Source organism: Echiichthys vipera, assembly GCF_963691815.1.
Source record: "Echiichthys vipera genome assembly, chromosome: 10".
NCBI lineage: Eukaryota > Metazoa > Chordata > Actinopteri > Perciformes > Trachinidae > Echiichthys > Echiichthys vipera.
This window is the reverse complement of record NC_139835.1, coordinates 21909412-21930970: the sequence shown is the minus strand read 5'-3', so window position 1 is coordinate 21930970 and position 21559 is coordinate 21909412. Positions and strand designations below refer to the sequence as shown.

General features: G+C 40.4%; 3 protein-coding genes across 3 annotated transcripts in view; 2 read left to right on the top strand and 1 right to left on the bottom strand.

Moving 5' to 3' along the window:
- Window positions 1-399: 399 nt before the first annotated feature.
- xk (X-linked Kx blood group (McLeod syndrome)) lies at window positions 400-9186 on the top strand. The gene is made up of 3 exons (XM_083921750.1): window positions 400-706; window positions 5771-6033; window positions 7341-9186. The coding sequence occupies exons 1-3, from the start codon at window positions 462-464 to the stop codon at window positions 8264-8266; spliced, it is 1434 nt and encodes a 477-aa protein (XP_083777876.1). The 5' UTR covers window positions 400-461; the 3' UTR covers window positions 8267-9186.
- Window positions 9187-9643: 457 nt separating this feature from the next.
- LOC310952808 (dynein light chain Tctex-type 3-like) lies at window positions 9644-13596 on the bottom strand. The gene is made up of 5 exons (XM_083921528.1): window positions 13476-13596; window positions 11699-11740; window positions 11464-11587; window positions 11297-11374; window positions 9644-11004 (listed from the first exon to the last, which is right to left on the bottom strand). Exons 1-5 carry the CDS (start codon window positions 13500-13502, stop codon window positions 10928-10930), a joined length of 348 nt encoding a protein of 115 aa, XP_083777654.1. The 5' UTR covers window positions 13503-13596; the 3' UTR covers window positions 9644-10927.
- A 2492-nt stretch (window positions 13597-16088) lies between these two features.
- The window catches only part of sytl5 (synaptotagmin-like 5), a 41225-nt gene continuing 35754 nt past the window's right edge, over window positions 16089-21559 (top strand). The window contains exon 1 of the mRNA XM_083922273.1: window positions 16089-16120. The gene's annotated coding sequence lies outside the window, so the exon portion shown is untranslated. The remainder of the gene's footprint in view (window positions 16121-21559) is intronic.

Below are 21559 nucleotides of genomic sequence, written 5' to 3'. Positions count from 1 at the left end.
TAATCAAATAGTTTGAACAATTGAAAAATGAACAACAGTCATTCAAAGACATAACTAAGTCATGGGAATGACTTTAGGACAAACATTAGGGCAAGTTATAATGGCAGACAAGTTCACTGAATGTAAAAGACGCTCGCGGTGTCAACAACAACAAATGTCACTCTGCGGGGCGTCTCTTCTCACTGACACGCGCTTCTCGCGAGCGCACCGGAGAGCCATACTCAGCGCCTCGGCTCGTGCTCTTGCGCGCCCCCCGCAGACTCTCTCCGGGACGACACTGGCTGTGAAAACATCCTGCCTGCCTCCAAATCTCAAATGAGCTGCGGCGGGCGGCGGCGGTAGCCTGAGACGACGCCGTGCCCCTCCGGCGGGTGAGTGAGCGACGGACGGCCCGGTGGCGACGGCATGGATGCGCGGACCCTGAGCGAAGCCGCGTCCCCCAGATGGCGGAGTGAGTGAGGATGCGACTCCCCAGCTCTATCTTTGTGTCGGTGTCTCTGTTCACGGCCGAGACCACGGCAGCGCTCTACCTCAGCTCCACGTACCGCTCCGCTGGAGACCAGATTTGGCAAGGGCTCACGCTCCTCTTCACGCTCGTACCCTCCGTGCTCGTGCAGCTGACCCTCACCTTCATCCACCGGGACCTGAGCAGAGACAGACCGCTCATCCTGCTGCTGCACATCCTGCAGCTCGGACCCATCGTCAGGTCAGTGCTGGCATGTTTCTCTCTCTCTCTCTCACACGGTCGGGTCAGAAAGCAGCAGATGCCATTGTGCTCCTCATCGCCGCGTCACGCGATGAAACGTCTACATGTTGTTTATTTATGGCGTGAAAAACACGTCCCCGGCCTGTTTGCACGTAAGCAGCTTATAGTTTGATGAATGCATTGCGCACATGCTGTTGTTGTCATCTCCCCCGGCCTGCTGCAGACATGCTGCTGCAGTGACTGTGTGTCTGTGCCATTGAGTTCGGAAATGAAAGGCTGATCAATGTGATCATCGATATGTTCCGTCATACAGCCCCCACTGTACTTTAACTACTGCACTGTTGGATCCTCTTCAGCTGAGTCAGATTTATTGATGGCATCAGCTGACACTCTGTTACACATGGAGGGACCTGTAAACATACGGGCTTTAGACCTTAATAGGCCCGCTGGTTCTCTGTCAGTCCCGGTCTGGCCGTGGTGGCCATCTGCCTCCGCTATAGGAGCCTAATCCCGTGCACAGTAAAGCTTCACTGCTGTCAGACATGCAGCATGATCAAACATCCAAACAGCAGGAGAAACTGAATGTGGAGTGAAAACCCCTTTAATCTCCTGTGTTGAGGAAACTACATGTGAAAGGATCAGTCGATTAGTGTATCCATTGTATTTAAGATGATGCCCAGACCTTCAGGGAACACCTTAAAAAATACATGCAGGGATTCGACGATTGAATGGCGAGCACACTCAGAAACAGCTTATTTTTAATATACCTGTGGAAACTATATATGTCCTCTGAATGCCCCAGGTGTCTAGTTTGTGGTTGTAAATTTTTACAAGGCTGTGATTATCATAGAGGACACAATAGATCATTTTATACAGTGAGCTCAAGTTTCAAAAATGCTCTCACTACAATGAAATGGCTACTATGGAGACTAACATCACCACACATTAATACAACTGGGCTCATTGAATCCACAAGAGTCTCAGCTTTACAGTTGGACCCAATTTATGACATTTGAAGACTGTTATGCAGGTATATTAAAACAGCCCGGTACACATTTGTACTGCATGAGAAAAAAAAAGGTTTTACCCCAAACTGTGTGGATTATCATAACGTTGGTCTGTGTGGAAGGAGGAGACTTTTCATTCAGATATCTGCAGGTCAGAGGTCAGAGGTCAACGGACCCCATTCCCTCGTCAAACTGTACCGTAACTCTGGAGCTTTATTTACAAGGTTCACACAGGTGCTGGAAATCCTTGCAATTGCTTCAATTTTAACGTTGTGTTTTCAAGGTTTGAAAGGCGCTTGGATTTTGGATAAAGTGCTTTAAATTGTATCTGCATTTCCTTCACAACAAACAGCCGTAGAAGAGAAATTAAATTAAATTTCTTTCCTTCTGGTGTTATGAAACGCAATATATAGCGTTTGTATATGTCCATAGAAACGTCTCATTTTAACAGAGCTGGAAAAGCTTGAAAATGGACCTCGAAAGTGTTTGAAAAGTGCTTGAATATGACCTTGGAAAAGGTGTACCAACGCTGTATTTAGTCTTTCTGACAAGCTAACATGACAATGTGGATACCAATGTATTATATCATGACCGTCATCTTCCCTCTAACTTTAAAACTATCAATATTTTAGTTTTCTCTTCAGCCTAAGGGGCGTGTTGCCTCCCCAGCGGTGGCCTCTGTGGGTCTGACCCTGCCCGGCCTGTTTCCTCTCGAGTGTGTTCAGATGATTACGGTTCGGACTTCGACATCTTCCCAAAGTGAAGAGAGCACATCTAAGAATAGCACACAGTCGCTGCCGGCTCCTTATCTCTGACAACACAACCCTAGAGGGAAATATCCATCTCTGTAGCCGACAGCATAACTCCACTTCCTCTTCTCGCCCGCCCAAAATACCGCTTCTTATATCCCTGAGACCCTGACATAATCATCTTGTGTCAGAGCTGGTGGCTGTTGTGCTGAAAACACTCGTCTACTTGTGTTATGATCGTTCAGCTTCTTATGTAATTAATTACTATAATTCCTAATGAGTGTACGCTGGGGATGTGTGATAATGTCTGACAAAATAATCTAAACTCTAAGACTTTTTAAAGTTTCTCTTCACTCTGAAATGTCTTCACACGGATGGAACAACACAGAATAATGCATGAGCAGTTTGACACTACAACAATGATTCTCAAACTGAAATTAAGCTTATTTATGATTATTTATATATAATCGTATGTAAGGAGTGTCTTGGAAATACTTGATTTTCATAAACGGTGTACAAAAATGTTGAGAAGCTCTGCACTAGAAGACTGTTTTCACTTGAATCTGCTAAAGGGAGAAGGTGTAGATGGAATTTTCAGAATGTTTAATGAGGTAATTTAACATTTTATTTAGTCGAAAACATGTAAGATGCACATTACTATTCAATGTAGAGTAATTTAATGTGTCTTGAAACATCTTTTTAAAGGGCACTAACGGGTTTAGGGGGCAGCAGATGGAAGTTGTGAACACAGCGCTTACGTATCATCACATTTAAGATGATATAGTGGACTTAAGTTACGTTACGTGATCCATTTGAAGTGGTGTTTGTGTCCATCTGAGGAATTAAAGTCCAGCATTCACTCTCTTTTAGCTCTGTTCCTTTCAACGCCTGGGTAAATATATGTCTCTGTAGCTGCTGAAGGCTCCTATGTTCACCAACTACTCTCTAACTTTCTGCTGTTTGGTGAGGGGCAGGTAGTGGACAGTGTTTTTTGTTGTTGTTGTTGTTGCAGAGAAAAGCTGCCCATCGCTGCTGACAACAGCACTAAACTGGAGACAGAGACTTTTCAGTCGCTGCACCAGGAATCTGGATTCTTGTTACTCCTTTAATAAGTGTCTTAAGACCCAGATTTGCACTCCAAATTGCTAAATCTCTGTGCGTATGTGTGTGCAGTATGTGTTTATGCTTGCATTTAAGTACTTATACCTTGTGAGAATCTTTTGGCTCAGTTATGTTTGTTGTAAAGCACTTTGACACAAACATGGTTGGTTTTTAAAGTGCTCTACGGATACATTTGACCTTGACCTTTGACCTTGATTATGATAGCAGAGAGTATACCAAGAAATAAGTTGTTTTAAAGTTTTAAAGATTTGTGGACCTGAAGGAAAATACAGGCTCAGGTTATAAAAAAGAGCAACATCTTCACATGCAAGTAGCAATCGGATCCATTGTCAATATTAAAATATTGATTATATCGGCTCGTTCTCAGTCCCAGGATGTTAAATACAGTTTCGTTTTTTTTATCACTGCCCTCTGCATTTTGTTCTGACGCACTGTAAACTGTAAACTCGGACTTTCACCCAGGGGACCGCGGTGCATTGACAAGTGACGCCTCCGCTGTCCTGACAAAGCTGCAGGACGTGAAACTCAAGACACACTAACACTTTTACACTCTACAGCATGCCGACCTCAGCAGATGAGTGTGTGACCATCTTTTCACCCTGCAGTTAGATTTTGGTAATTTGGTAACGTTGAAAAAAGCTGCTGACAGCTCAGCCTTTACACTTTCATTTAATTATTTCTATATTTTTAATCAAGTCAGTGATGTGTTCACTTGACGTGCCACTCCAGCTGATAAGCAGTCTCTCCCTCAGCGCCCCTGTGGATTAAATTCTCCTGCCTTGCTGCTTCATTGGCACTGCGAATCAGCGCTGCCTCGACTTCACCTCGACCTCGACTGCCTGTCTGACTGTGACTGACATCTCTTTAGACAGAGAGAGAGAGCTAGATGCTGGCGTACATGCTGTACATGGCCGGCCTAACTGAGCGAGTGCTGAAACAAACTAGGCATCATATGGATCTTTTGTCAAAGTGTTCAGAGTTGGTGGAAGGTGCCAAAAGCTAGAATAATGAGAAGATGAGTAAAAAATGCCAACTTTTCTCAGGTTCCAGCTTCTTAAATGTGAGTATTTGCTGCATTCATTTTTTTAATTACATCATTGTAAACTTATTATCTTTTGCTTTTGGACTGCTGACAAAACAGGCGGTTTTAAATTCTGGGTAACTGATTTATTGTCTAAGACTTTTATCAACTAGAGACCGCCTTACGAGACGATCACACCAGCTGTGATGCTAAATCGGGCCCCGGGCGTAAAGTAGTCTTTCTGGCTTCCTGTCCCCGTACTCGGACCACGCCCATCTTTGCACCTGGCCTTCCTTTGATCTCAACTGTGAAATTTGGTGACTGTATTTTCCACAGTTGTGGCCCTATCGTGGCGACAGACAGGCAGAATTATAAACACCAATCAAATTGATCAAAACCGCCTCGACCACATTTTACCACGATCACACACACACACACACACACACACACACACACACACACACACACACACACACACAAGGTGAAAGTACAAGATAATGCAAAAGAACAAAAGTACTCAAATAAATACACGATAAAAGTGTGTAAGCACAGAAAACAGTAAACGTAAAGGAAAGCACAGCTCTGTCCAGTAAACCACCCTACTCCCTTTCTTAAAGTCTGATAGAGAGTGAGGATTATCTTTTTAGAATTGGTATTAAACGTCTTCAAGAGAAGCCATGAAGGGGAACTAAATATTCATAAATTAATGAATTTATCCTTTAGGGAAAACGTGATTCATTCATGGTCCTTTGGCTAAAGCTGTACTGAAGGTATTTCATGTTTTCCAGAGCTTAAGTCAAGGAGTTTCTTTGCTTCTTCTTTGCTGTCACAGGGCTGTAAGCAATAAATTGTCTTTGACGCACACTTAAGGGGGGAATTCACCAAAGTGTTGTGGGGTTTTGCAGCCACGAACCTTCACAAATAAGATAAAAAGAAACCGTGTAAAGCACCTGCAAAGGATCAGTGCGTATTTAGTCTTATTTCTTTATCTGGTTTTGTAAGTTGTGACGATATCCAGTTATCTGTCACTGAGTTGGTTTGACACCACTAGCCTCTGTTTTGAGTAAGCTACTAAATGAAATGAAAATGCAAAAAACAACTAGATAAGTGGATAATGAAAAGTTACCTTTATGACCTCTTGCTGCTGCTGCTGTTGTTGCTGCAGGTGTCTGGAGGCGTTCTGTATCTATGGCAGCGTGGGCCGCGTGGAGGAGCCGTATGTCAGCATCACCAGGAAGAAGCAGATGCCGCGCGGGGGTCAGTCTGAGGAGGTGGAGAGGCAGGTGGGGCAGGCGGAGGGGAAGCTGTTCACACATCGAGCAGCCTTCGCCCGCACCTCTGTAATCCAGGCCTTCCTGGGATCTGCCCCGCAGCTCACCCTGCAGCTCTACATCTGCGTCCTGCAGCAGGGGGTCTCCATCGGAAGAGGTGAGGAGCAGCGGGGGGTGGGGGGTGGGGGGTGTGTGTACCTTTTGAGTGTGACTCTTTGTTTTAATGGTCATTTGTGCCTTCAAATCCCCCTGTTACCAGTCCACAGCCTCGCCATGATGTGGGCTGATCAGATAAGTGTATGAAGTAAGAGGATGTTGTTTTCATGAGTCAAAGTGGGGTTATGTAAGCGCCTCTCTGACATCGAGGGTGGTGATCGTGGCTGTCCAACTCTTTGTGGGAGCCAGTATTTCTGTTCCTGAGAGAGATTTAGTAAAGGTTCACACAGAGTCAAACTGGGACATATGGTCATTGAATCAGGATCAAATAAACGATGTTCTAAATGCATAAATCCTGTTTTTCCTCTGCTCCCAGCAGACACTTCTATTTCACGCTTACTGATTTAACAGCCTGAATGTGGTGAATGGGACCTCCAGGGCCTTTTTAAAGGATACATCTTCAACTCTGTCTTAAAGCAATAGTCATTTGTACATTTAAAACTGTGTTTGCCTGCTGTAATAATTCCTTCTATTTGTCCTGGCAGTTAAAAGATCCCTTCGTTATGCGTTTACGTTTATCTGAAGTGAATAAAGCAGTCAAATAAAGTGGGTATCATCCACAGTTTCAGCCTTTTAGCGCTTAATTTGTTGTTCCATCCCTTGCAAGGAAACAAAGAGGTAATTTTGTGCTAAAAAAACAACATCAGATTGATTTGATTAAAGATCCCATGTTGGGCTAATTTTCAGGTTCATATTTGTATTTTGGGTTTTCTTCTAGAACAGCCCAGTTTGCCTGTTTTTCTGCAGGATTACAAAAAAACTACTGGCCGGATTTTTATGAAACTTGGTACAAGGGTGTAGCATGGGCCAAGGAGGAGAGAGCCCATTACATTGGGCATTCGTGCTGCATTCGTGTGGCGTCGGAATAATTGTAAAGAAAGATGTTCCAGAAGTCACGCTGTATTAATATTGTACGATAGGCTACGCCTCGATGGAGGTCGGAGCTTTCACAGTGCCCTTCTAGTTTCTTACATTTCTAGCTGTATTTGTGTGTATAAATAGTTGAATAATATTTTCTTTTACTTTGAACTGTTCTATAATTATATTTTGAGTGATCACTAAAGAGCAGCTCAAGGCAGCTTTATACTTTAAGTTGACAAAATAGGGATTCATAGTTAGAAGTTTAAAAGCTGCTAAACAATGACAATAAATGAATGCATTTAAAAAAAAAAAAAAAATCAACCTGGACTCCAGAGAATAGACCTTAGTAAAAAGTAATAATTATGTAATTTGTGTTTTCCCTCTCAGGCACACTGATGGTGATCTCCCTCCTTTCCATCGTGTACGGAGCGCTGCGCTGCAACATCCTGGCCATTAAGATCAAATACGATGACTATGAAGTGGATGTCCGCCCCATGGCTTATCTGTGCATTTTCCTGTGGAGGAGCTTTGAGATCGCTACTCGTGTGGTGGTCCTGGTTCTGTTCAGCTCTGTGCTGCAGCTCTGGGTCTTGCCCGTGGTTCTGCTTAACTTCCTGGTTTTCTTTTTCTACCCGTGGATCCTGTTCTGGCAGAGCCACTCTCCGTTCCCTGAGAACATAGAAAAAACTCTGACCAGGGTGGGAACCACCATCGTGCTTTGCATGCTCACCTTCCTCTACGCTGGCATCAACATGTTCTGCTGGTCGGCTGTGCAGGTGAAGCTCAGCGACCCGGACCTCATCAATAAGTCCCAGAACTGGTACCGCATGGCCGTGTATTACATGTTGCGTTTTGTGGAGAACGCCTCGCTGCTTCTGCTGTGGTACGTCTATAAAACTGACTTCTACAAGTTCATCTGTGCCCCACTGCTGGTGCTGCAGCTGCTGGTGGCCTACGCCATCGCCATCTTCTTCATGCTTGTCTTCTACCAGTTCTGTCATCCATGTCGGAGGCTCTTCTCCTCCAGCATGACCCAGGGTCTCTGGAACTGCTCCTCTCTGCTCTGTCTCATGTGCAACTCTGATTCACCGCAGGACAGTCCGACGGGAAAATCACCCAGCTCCATCGCATGCACAGAGCCGGCTGAAGACGGGGCCCACGACACAGCCAGCGACACCGCAGACGACAGGCCTAATGAAACAACTTATGACATGCTTGATGATACAATGTATGACACTCCTGATGAAATGGGCAATAATGTAAGTGTTGGAGTCAATGGTGACATTAACCACAGCGTATCCTGCAACGCTTAAAGCATCACAGCTGGTTGACGTGCCATCCAGAGGAGCGGCTGATAGTTATCACACCCTCTGTTGACTTTAAAGTGCCACATGAATCCCTCCGCGAGTCGAGTTTCCACTTTGAATCCTCTCATATATCCATCTCAACTCTGTTTCCTACCACCATCTATTACTCCTACACAAAGCAAATGTGTCCCTAACTGGCTGCACAGCGTTCACTTGTGTCATCAGCGACATCCGGACCTCTCATCCTGCAGCCTGTATTAAAAATGAAAACGTGGACAGCACTAGTGTCCACTTATATGCTGCATTACTGATTACAAGGCGCCATGCATTTGAATTGATTGTATTTAGTGGCATGGAGGTGTGCATGTGTGGAGCCTCAGATGAACTTCTGCAAGGCAAGTCTGTTTTGTACGGGGCTTTTTTTCTGAACCCTCTCCCTCTTGTTTTATGGCTGCAAGCAATCAGCTTTTTTACTCCTTGATAAGAGCTTTATCACCAACACGCGCCGCTTATGTGATGTATCTGTGCTTGACGATGAGATGCGAATCTCCACACATTGTTTAAAGAGCCCGTTTGATCACCAAACACGTTAACTGTAAAGCACGGACGTCTCCAAGCGTAATGTTTCTTGCACGTTTACAAAAAAAAGGATTTAAGTGGCTTTGGTTCAACTGTTGAGCAACAACAGCTGCGGTGACGTTAAATGCTTCGTTTGGATGTATTTGCATTTTTCTGATTCACGCTCGTTACGTCTGTCAGCTCCGTGTCCTTATGTCTCATTTGTTAGGATATTTACACCGAGTGCTCACACAAATGGATTATATCTAACTGAAAAAATGTTTGGAATTGTAACAAGTATTTTTGCTTATTTTCAACCTTTAATGTGTAATAGTGTGTGTGTGTGTGTGTGTGTGTGTAAGAGAGAATGCCACTGTCTGTTTTTTGCACCTCCTTTTTGCAATGTATCTGCAGAGGGATGACAACCTCGGGTATCAAATGAATGCTTCTAATGTTTGTACAAATAAGATAAGCCAAAAGAATGTGAAAAATCTATTGTACACATCAGACATTCTCATACGGAGCAAAATAAAATAAAATCCTACCTAAAAATCTAAATAAATTTATATTTATATGTGGACATTGTCAGTCTGTTTGATTTTTAGCTGATGGAATAACCACACACAGCCCTCTGCTGACCACTTGTGGACAAACATCCAAACTGTAAAGTTTTCACCTTTGTCAGTCTGCCATTAACTCTCACTCGTACCATTAATGACTGCACTGTAGATGTTCCAATAAATAAATTTATTACACAGCCTTCATGAACTCAGTTTTACAGAAGCTTTCCAGGATTTCTACCAGGAAAGTCCAGAAAAAGTGCATCAGTCGCTTTGACCATTAAACTCCATCATCCTGGACATACACATTTATGCCTGCAGGTACAGATACAGACAAATGTAACTCGTATAAAATATTAATACAGAGAAGTAGAGACACTTTGTACATGTACTCACGTAGCTGATAAACACAACAGTCAGACTTTATGTAAATACCAAACTACAGCAACTGTTTTATTCAGGAATGTTCTGAAGAAGACAAAAGAAAACAAGAGTAAGGGTGCTTTTCATTACATTACTTATGCTTCCTCGCAGCCTCTCTCCTCCCGTGACCTAGAAATCAGACTCTGACATCATGGAGGATCTTCCAGTCCCTCGGGCTGAATTCACACACACGTACACGCACGTACACGCACGCACACACACGGCGAATTGTAGGTTGTGTCACTGGCCTGCTTGTGTTCTTTAACCCCCTAATTAATGCAACACAAGTAGACTTTAGATTTCAGTTAATGTTGTTTTCTGTCAGATCGTTGTCATGATTTTGACATCTCCGATCGCACTTGAAGGCAGCTTTCTTCTCACAGAGAAAAAGAGAGAAAGCAAACAGACCCCTGCCAGCTTGAATGCGAGGACTTGCGTTACTTGCCCGATTGCCTGAATTGGTCTGAATGAGGCCTTAAATGCACCTTTAGGAGACGAGGAGCTTAGATCGAGGAAACACAGGTGTATCCTACACAGGAGTTCTTGATCAAGAGGCGTGACGTCTTAAGTGCCGCACCTCCACAAGACAGACACAGTTGTGCAGCATGTTGTAAGTTCTGTAGGTTTTTAGTCATAAACCAAAGTATTGGACCAAAGTTGGGTATTTGAATGTGTGTAGCACATTCAAATACCCAACTGGCAATGCATCCAATAGTTAAGATATTTCAGTCTAGACTGACAGACTGATGCTGCCATCCACAGCCTTGCTGCTCGTGTGGCTAAAAACTAATCAAGTTTTACATTACGCACAGATTACAACATTTGGAACATACAAAAACATAATATTTACTTTCCACATCTCTACATCTGCTGACTTAAGGTGTAATTTCTTAAAGCACTGCTTCAGGGTTGAATTCTGACCTTAGTCACTACAGCGCAACATTTTCTCACACAAGACGGTCGACTCACAAACCACAAATCTTATCCTGGCGTTATGTTGTTCAAGCTTGTGGGGAGAAATAAGCTACTTGTACGTACAGAGGGTATGATCAGAGGATCTTCATGGCTTCTTGGCCATTTCAAACTTCAGACGAGGTGTTAGAGAGAGACAGAGAGAGATAGCAGCTCACAGCGGCACAGCGACAGCAAACACACTGACCACACAGTACATGGTGCGATTCTCCCACCTGACTGTGCAGCTTCCTGAAAAACACAAACAAGGGAGAAATGACACAGTAGTAGATAAGATAAGTACTCAGTGGGACATTTTATCATTGGAAAAACTTCAGGGGTGTCCTGGTGGAGAAACGGTAATGGAGACATGATTTGAAATGACATCAAACAGGATGAATCGTATTCCTGTACTGAAATGTCTTGTTCTTTATTAACATTTGGGAATTCGGCTTCTCTTGATGAATGAAATAAAAGTCTTAAAGTAAAAAGTATTACATTATTATAAAATGACACCGGCTTTAACTATGAGTCCTTCTCTCACCGTCAGTGGTAGTGTCCCAGTAGCAGGAGTTCGCTGTGTGGAGACCAGCGCCGCTCTTCTGCATGATCGCACAGTTTACTGCAAAAATATAAAATTATTAAAGTTTCGCATGTCAACATTACGTCCTGAGGTCTCGTGTTATTGTGCATGACGTGCGGTCGGTTCACCTATGTATTTGAAGGGCCGTCCTTGTTTCACCAGGTGAGTCAGCGAGTGCTCCACTATGCTGGCCGTCCACTGGTTCACTTTATTCTGGTTGTAATCTGTTCCACCGATGACGCCTTCGATACACTGAGACAAAAAAACACGCAGAGAGAGAGAGTCATGTGCTCTGTCAGCAAATCAAAGAGTGGATTTACAATAAAATACAGTTAATTAATGTCTCCAGAAATGAAAAGTTACCTCTTTGACTGAGATATTGACTTCATCAGCATTGAAGACAACCTGCAGTAAAATTTAAAAGAAGGTGAAAAAATGGTGAGCTGGCGGCATCTGTGTTGTTTTGTTTCCTGTTTTTGCATGAAAGAACCCCCTAGAGGCGTAAAAACTGTTTCTATAGAAAGCCATCAATCTTTGCATGACGAGCAGGTGTCAAGTTTGAAGAAGTTTAATGATTTTGCATACGGTTTGGACGATATGGCCAAAATCTTCCATTCCAAAATGTTTATATAATTTCATATGGATATAAATCATTATATACTGTACACAGCTATAGAAAGTCATGATGCCCGTTTGAAATATTCACTTTTTTTGTTTTACAGCCTGAAATGATAATACATAAAAATAAATAGTTTTACAGCTTGATTTACACATTTTGCCTTACAACATTCAAGTGATTTTTCTTTTTCAAAAAAAAAAAAAATATATATATATAAATAAACTAAAATAGCAGGGTTGGAAAAGTGACGAGTCGCCAGATTTGATACTTTTTTGGAGGCACAATATAAATATAATATGTTGAACATAATAGACAACATAAATACAATATTATAAATAAAATTGAAATATAATATTGTAACCATAATATAAGACATCTAATATACATTATGAATATAATTAAAAAAAAACCTAATATTGTAAATATAATAAACAATATAAATATATTGCTGTACATATAATATATAGTGTAAATATAATACTATAAATCTCATACTGTAAATATGATAAAATATAAATATACTACTGTAAATATAATACTCTAAATAATGAATATTATACATATAATATTGTAAATTGAATATCTAATGTAAATACAATAAATAATATAAATATAATACTGTAAATGTAATATATAATATAAATATAATACTGTACATATGATGAATAATATAAATATAAGACTGTAAATGTAATATGTAATATAGATATAATAAATAATCTAAATATAATACTGTACATATAATAAATACTATAAATATAATACTGTAAATGTAATATCTAATATAAATATTATACTGTAAATGTAATATCTAATATAAACATAATAAATAATATAAATATAATACTGTCCATATAATAAATAATATAAATATAATACTGTAAATGTAATATATAATATAGATATAATAAATAATATAAATATAATACTGTAAATGTAATATATAATATGGATATAATAAATAATATAAATATAATACTGTAAATGTAATATAGATATAATAAATAATATAACTATAATACTGTAAATGAAATATATAATATAAATATAATAAATGATATAAATATAATACGGTAAATGTAATATAGATATAATAAATGATATAAATATAACACTGTAAATGTAATATATAATATAGATATAATAAATAATATAAATATAATACTGTAAATGTAATATAGATATAATAAATAATATAACTATAATACTGTAAATGAAATATATAATATAAATATAATAAATGATATAAATATAATACGGTAAATGTAATATAGATATAATAAATGATATAAATATAACACTGTAAATGTAATATATAATATAGATATAATAAATAATATAAATATAATACTGTAAATATAATATATAATATAAATATGACAATGACCACACCCTGATGGGAACAGCCGTTAGCCTCGGCTAACTGACTGAGCTAACTGATTAACGCTAAGTAACCGAGACGTGTTTGATTTAACTGCGGACTTTCTTACAGTTAAATCTAATGCAGTTAAATAAAGTCACCTCATCTCCAGAGTTATATTCCTCCATCGTTGCTGACACTGAGAGAAAAGTATGTTTCTCTGTATCGTCTTATTTATTTATCAGCGGTTCAGGTTCGTTATTGTTCCTGTTTACTTCCGGCTGTTCAGACTCGAAGAAGATGTGTCTGCTGCTGCAGCTGGACACTGTTTCCGTTATGCTGCCCCCCTGTGGTGGAGGACAGACACTGCAACTACAACACCAGCACCAGAGGGAGTCTGGGAAATACTCTAAATATCTGTCTTTATCTATTATAATACTACTAGTTTAATAAACTTTATTTACAGGGCACATTTCATACAAAAAATGCAGCTAAAAGTGCTTTACATTAAAGTCATAAAAATAAAAAGACAACCTTTAAACATGAAATATGCACAAATCAATAGGTGGCACACAAAAAGAACAGCTGCATTATATATCTTTATATTTTTATAGCATTGAAAAATAAAATAGATTAAAGTGAAGAACAATAATTTTAAATAGCTAAAAATAGATAAATAAAGGACCTTAAGTGACGTAGAAGCAGACAAAATTATTGAGCAAATCTTACAATAAAAGAAACTAATTAATTAATTGAATTCATTAAAAATGATACTAAAATAAAACGTGTCTTAAAATGGTGTGATTAGGTGTTCAAGGATGAGGTGTTCAAGACTTGGTGGACGGTGTTTAAAAAGGCTGCGTTAAAAAGATGTGTTTTTAACTATTTCAAAGTTTTTTTTTAAGGTTTTGGCTTTTCAGGATGAAGGTTCATTGCAGCCTGAGGTCCTCAGGTCTATTTATCTAGTTTATTGATCCTAAGGGATGTTTTAATAGCCTGTTCATACACCTTTTAACAGAATATCATTGCTCAACAACCTGGGCCTATATTTACAAAGCCAATATTTCCACCTTTAGTTCCCGCAAAAAAAAGAACAGGCTGGGGCTAAATTATGCTTCACATGTGAAATAAAAAAAACAAAACTAAAAAAACCATGTTTATATTTGATGACTTTATACATTATTTAATGTCCCTGTGTGAATTAATGTTCTGCATGCATTTCACATTAGAGCTGCAACGATTAGTTCATCAATTGTTGCAATCGTTCAATTAATTTATCATCCTGAGTAATTAATAATTAAAGGGTAAAAATGTCTGATTCCAGCTTCTTAAATGTGAAAAATTCTGGTTTCTTCGCTCATGTGACAGTAAACTGAAAAGCTTTGAGCTGTTGACAAAGCAAGACATTTGAATCCGACTCATTGGGCTTTTGGGAAACAATAATCATAATGTTTCACCATTTTATGACATTTTCAGAACCAACAACTATTCCGTTAATCAAGGTAATAATCGACTTATTTCACATATATGTAGCTAGCGATATATGTTGGGTATAGGCATATAAATACATATAATATCTAAATATTTGTTGCCTATAACATATTCCTTGTAAATTTAATTTAATTTTCAATTTTATTCTTCCCTAAGTGCAGATTTATATAGTTTGTTCTATTGTATTGCCTATTTTATTGTTTAAATTCTCTTCTAATTATTTGTTTATATATTTGTTGTGTGTGTAGCACAGAGGGGGTTACAGCTATTGTTCAATCCTGTGTTGTATATTGACCATAACAACCTTAAATTCTTGAATCCTTGAGTATAGTATGTACAATTGTTGTTGCCACATATATTGAAATAGCTTTTGTGTAAAGGTTAAGTTCATATGATATAATATAATGTGGCACAAGATTTATTTATTTCATTTTATTTTTCCATTGATTCACAGTGGATTAATGACCGCTGAGAGTTACATAAAGATTTCATGTGTATCTCTGGCCACACATCACAGCCACCATAACAGAGAATATATAATAATAAAACACATTTATGCCATAAAGAGGAATCAGACACAACACAGAGAGCAACATACATGCAATCAATGACTGTGCAGGAAGGTTATAGTGCTTAAACAGTATGATCCGGATCGTCTTGATTTAATATCACGTTTCCCTCCACATCACTATGCTTTCACAGTCCTGTTTGAGTGATCAGTAGATGATCAGCCCATATATTTTTCAGCTCCATGCAGTATTAAAGAAACTCTGCTGCAGAGCTCTGGCCATAACACAGAAATACAGACTCCAGAGGATCCGAGCAGGGGAATCCATAATCCATTTTTACAACCAGGGACAGAAAAGGAGTTTCCCTGAACCTGTTCAGAGAGCACAGCACTGCAGTACACAACAATAATGACCCAGTTTAATTGGGTCATTAAGTGAATTTCATAGAAACAACAGGAGTCTGAGTTTGTGCAGAAACAACTGTCGCATTGTCTGAAATAACAAACCTATTAGTGAGGAATGCGTGCATGCACACACACACACACACACACACACACACACACACACACACACACACACACACACACACACACACACACACACACACACACACACACACACACACACACACACACACACACACACACACACACACACCACGCCCCCTCCTGTCGGGAACACCCTGGCTGTGGATATCTGACTTCAGACGGTGCCGAGGCGCACCGACACACTCGGGTACGGTGCCTGATCCCGGGTCGGACTCTCTCCAGCCTGCCGGGCTCCTCGCCTCTGTCCGGAGCCACCAGGTAAGACTCCGCCGCTCAGCAGGTCAACCCGAATCACACCGGGACACCAAACACCACCGTGTTTCCTCTGGCATATGGCACAGTCAGCCGCTGCCTGCTCGTGTCCAGTTACTGATGTTTTATTCCTGTCTTTTCCCTTGTTTTTGGTGGATGTGAGGGTCTGTCTGCCTGTCTGTCTGCCTGTCTGTCCGTCCCCCCGTCACGACCACGACCTCGGAGGATTAGTCACACATCAGCGGGACCAGACAGACCCACTTCCTCGGTTAAAGTTAAGCGCGTTTTTGGGCAGGTGCAATGCAGCAAATAGCTCCTTTTCTTGTTGCCTCCCGCTGGTTTCGACGGTGTGAACCCGCAGACAGTCAACTCTATTGAATGTGATAATCTGCTGAGAATATGTTGGATTAATTAACTTGCTGTATGGAGAGGTCTGGAACCCATCATCATTATGGACGGCAGTGGTTTCGATCAATGAATGTGACTTTCTTTAAGCAAAGTGACTCAATGCTAATCAGTGAGATGTTCCTATAATGTGTCAGCTGTTAATGAATGATGACCTTGTCTGAGGTGTTTTGTGTGGAGTCACCAGGATATCCCAGGGCTTTTCAGGGAACACCAGTGTTATAGAAGAGGTGACACATCGGTGATGCTGCTAAATGTCTGCAGAGCTGGTGGGATATGTGGCTCAGTGCTCAGAGGGGGCTCCAGGTTTTTGGAGAGAGGTGTCAGGTGCACTCTGATGAAGCAGCACACTGACCTCATTACAGTTCTTCTGCAGGATTTGAAGCCCCATGCAGGAGCCTGTGGTCCTGATAGGAAGCGTTGAGCCCGGTGTACACATGCAGTATGTATTATTCATGGATGGATCTACTTTATTGATCCTGAGGTAAAGTTAGGTGGAATTAAGGTTGTAGGGCTGACCAATTTCTGCGTTCAATCTCTTTTAGGGTTGCAATTAATCATTTTCAAGTCATTATAGATGACTGATAAGGTTTTTGACCAAATTCATTCATCTTTTGGTCTAGGGATCGACCGATATGGATTTTTTTAGCAACGATGTAGATGCGGAATCTATTTTTATAGGAACTGCTGATTTTTTTTCAACCGATATTTAGAGCCAATACTACTTTTGTTTCCTCAATTTACATCATAAAAATTACACAATAACGATAAATGTTACAAGTCTCAATTTTTTTTTAAAAAAAGGAACATTTATCGGACTAAAAAAAGGCGTCTCCAGCAACACGGAGCTGCCTGTGGACGCCTGTCTGTAAAAAATGCCAGGAAAAAACTCAGCGAACGCAGCAGCCCGCACCGGCCGATACGATACACCTAAAAAACGCAAATATCAGCCGATGTATCAGTCTATCAGTAGTTTGGTCTATAAAATGTCAGAAGACAGTGGGAAAAAAATCGCAAAACTTAACAAGCCATTGTTGTCCGAACAATCCCACACTGCAACATTAAAAAAAGAATAAACGTATTAAATTCTTGCATTAAGAAGATTTTAAGAAGAACAAGGGACTATTTTACAAATTGTTTAAATTTACAAATTCTTAATATAGCGTTAGTTGATGTATGTTTTTATAACGATTGACACAATGATTAATCAACGGATCTTTCCAGTTAATTAATGTCATAAAATTTTTGAAAATGACACTTTTAATTGCACATTTGAACTGAGCATCCATTGAAACTGTTTTTGTTTTCTTAATCTTTATTTAATCAGACAGTCTCATTGAGATTAGAGACCAGACAACAAGAAACAAACACGACAAACAACACAACGACAACGAAGAATTAGAAACAGTTAGTTAAGACTCATCAAACACGCGGTAATAAAGCTTTAAAATCTCCAAAGGGAACGCAAGACTCTAGCATGATGTTAAGTTTGTTCTATTTAAATGGTGCATAGAACCTGAAACCAGTTCTGCCAACAATAGTGTGTAACTAAGGGATATTGAGGTGGAAGTACATCCAACTGTGTGATACAGAAAGAAACTATGAGTACAATAGTTTGCATTTGCGGTAAAACGTAAAGCACTAAGACAGTTTAACAGCTGAGGTGTTAATGTGTGAATACAGAATATTCACTACAGTCGAGCACAGACATGAAGGTCGACTGCACGGTGGTTTTACACACGGAGGAAGACAAACACCCTTTAATCCTATAATATATATAAATATAAGTTTGATTGTTCATTTTTGAGTTAAATCTTGAATATAGAGCTTGAAATGTGTGAGTCACTGAAAGCTGAACTCGATTTATTATTGAGACTCTTGTCCAACGTGATACTTGGAAAATAAACTCTTCTGGCTTCTGATCAGTGAATCATCTTCTGTGCTTTTCTGACTTGATGCTGTTGAGTCCCCATGCCTAAAAGAGCTGCTTGTCTGTGCTGCAGGATCTTTATTCATCGATCCGTCCTGGAGGTTCAGCCAACACAGACACTTCTCTGTCCTCCAGACGATGAATTTCATCGTGCATCTGTCTCTAAATCTTTAATATATGGAGCTTGAATGATAGTCTGCTGTCAAGCCAACTCCAGAGATAGTTGTATGACTCCACAAGAGCGATGTAAGAGTTTAAATTACAGGAAAGACAGATCCACTCATAGAGGTGGGGCATACCATGTACTTAGTCTTTTCTGCATTTAAAACTGTGATTGTGGAACGATACACGTTGGGCCGATACGATAGATATGGGAGAATGATGTTGTTTATGTACAGTGGAAACAACAATGGACCGAGGATAGATCTCTGTGGGGCCCCATTTCTGATGGTAAGAGGGTTTGAGTACCATCAGCAACAAAATATATACTGTATATATCTTTTCTTCCTAATTTATACGTTGATATAAATGTGAGACCTGCATAAATGACTTAAAAGAATAGTTGGACATTTTGGCGAAACCCACTTCATTACCATCCCTCACATCTGTCCAGCATTAATGTTTTCTTTGAACTCTTGACAGCGAATAAGCAGCTTTCCTAAAATGTTTATTATCTTTTTTATTTAAATGATTATTCAGCTACTCGTGCTTGTACTCAGTACTAAATTACATGTGATATTTGGTAAAACTCTGATGTATTAAAGCTCAGATTGATTTCAGGTTAGAACATGGACTTATTCAACACCCAGGTTTAGGCTCATTTACTGTAGTTATTTGGCAGCCGGTGTTACACTTTCACAGCACGCCAGTTCAACTCATCTAAGTGGCTGTTTGATGTGTCACACTGGCTGCTGGCCAAAGTGGCTACGCAAAGAAGCTACAGACAATATTTACAGTTATCTATCAGCCATCAGGTCTGGGTATTTAAGACTGAAGACAGCTGTAAATTAAAACAAAGCAGTTGTACTAGTAAGTTAAAATAACACCCATGGGTCCATACATTATCATTAGGTTCATTATGAAGCTGTGTAATTGGAATTGAATATTAAAATAAGCAGCTCTCTATGAGCTTCCCCAAAAAGAGAGAAAGATCCCTGACAAATCTTACATTGCAGTTTTTTCCATGAACAACAAGCCTTTGCGGCGTAAGACATCCTGCCGTACTATAATTTGTCATAGCGACGCTTCCTTAAATTGGTTAATTTAGGTACTGTAAGCAGTAGATGCAGTATCTGCTGAGGCTGTTTTATCATTGTCACAGGGAGAATGGCTTTCTAATGATACTGTGAAACAGCTCACACACACACACAAGCTGCTGGAGGGGGAATAAATGGGTGAATAAAGGAGGTGAAGGAGACAGGGAAAGAAGGGATTCCCTGATTTCTCTTCATGCAGGCAGCGGAGAAGAAAGAAGCCCTGGGGAGTGCAGTCACACAGCATTAGAGGTCTGTGTCGGCAAGAACTGGCAAGACACAGTAGAAGAGCGTGTGTGCGTGTGTGTGTGTGTGTGTGTGTGTGCGTGTGTGTGTGTGTGTGCGTGTGTGTGTGTGTGTGTGTGTGTGTGTGTGCGTGTGTGTGCGTGTGTCCGTGTGTGTGTGTGTGTGTGTGTGTGTGTGTGCGCGCACATGTATTCACACTTAAACACTACTACGGCAGGCGTTTCTGTGGCAGGCTGCATCTCAGACTGATGTACTCAAACCAACAAAACCAAAACACTGAGTTAAAACTAGAATCTGAGTTTTTAATTATCATACCATAGAAATGTATAATTTCCAAGAGCAGCATATAAAAATGTGCTGTCATTCCAAAAAAAGGCCCTTTGTCACAGAGAAACAGCAAATTTCAGATCTAAAACAAGAGCACTAGAGGAAGCAAAGTGACGTAAAAACTATTCTACAATGTAGAATAATGGACTCAATTATGTAGAATCTACACAATTAACTGCAGCAGAGGTTAAAAGCCTTCGTCATCTCTCCTCGGGTGCGTGTCGGCCCGTTTCTAGAGCCCTCCGTCGATGTGTCTTCACTGTCGTGTCAAATTAAAAGCCCTTGCAGAGTCGCGTAATTGCAGCTTCATGACATTTCATAAAATTCTAAAATACAAAATGTACTTAGAGGAAAACTTGGCGTCGAGTATCGAAGCCTGAGCAGTAGTAGCAGTTATGACATCAACACAACAGGTACTAACTAGCATCTACAGGTGAGTTTCACTTGGATATTTTGTCCAAATTGACAAACAGCCGCTTTGACCGTGTGCCATTTGTTTACAAGTACAGTGGTTGCACTAACCTGGCCAAATGAAAAATGTAGGCCTAACAATGTTGAACTGCTTCTGTAGTTGCTGTTTCAGTACTCCCTTGTATTTACTTGTATCTAACAAACAATGGGGGCGCCTGGTGGCTCAGCGGTGGAGCGGGAGCGCCCCATATACAGAGGCTAAAAGTCCTCGCCGCAGCAGCCTGGATTTGGCTCCAACCTGCAGCCCTTTGCTGCATGTCGCCCCTTCTCTCTCTCTCTCTCTCTCCCGTTTCCTGTCGATCTCCATCTGTTCTAGAAAAAGGTAGAAAGAGCCAAAAAAAAACACAAAAAAACAATGAACAAGTGTAGTGAAGATGCACATAATAGTCTGCCTTTAAAACATGAGCCACATTGAATATTATCTTACTAAACCTATTCTAATCTGCATGATTATATCCAGATTAGCTCTGCTGATGAGCTAAACTGCTGTAACAAAGCCCGTCTGTGCTGCTGCATTCAATACCGTCTGATCTCTGTCGTGCCATGCTGTCCGGGGTTTCCCTCCCTGCCACTCACCGATGCTTCCCTTTATCCCTGGCTCTCTAGTGCATACCCCGATTGGTATGCAGCCTATAGCCCCATGTGGCCTCAGAGATGCACTGCGTCCCTGTTCAATCAAGGCCCCAGTGAGGCAATCAGTGAAAGTCCGTCCACGCATCAACACTGCAGATGTGGGAAGGCAGAAAAAACACTTAAAAAGAGCAGAAATGTAATTTGGAGGCAGCGCTGAGAGGAATGACTCAGTTGGATAAC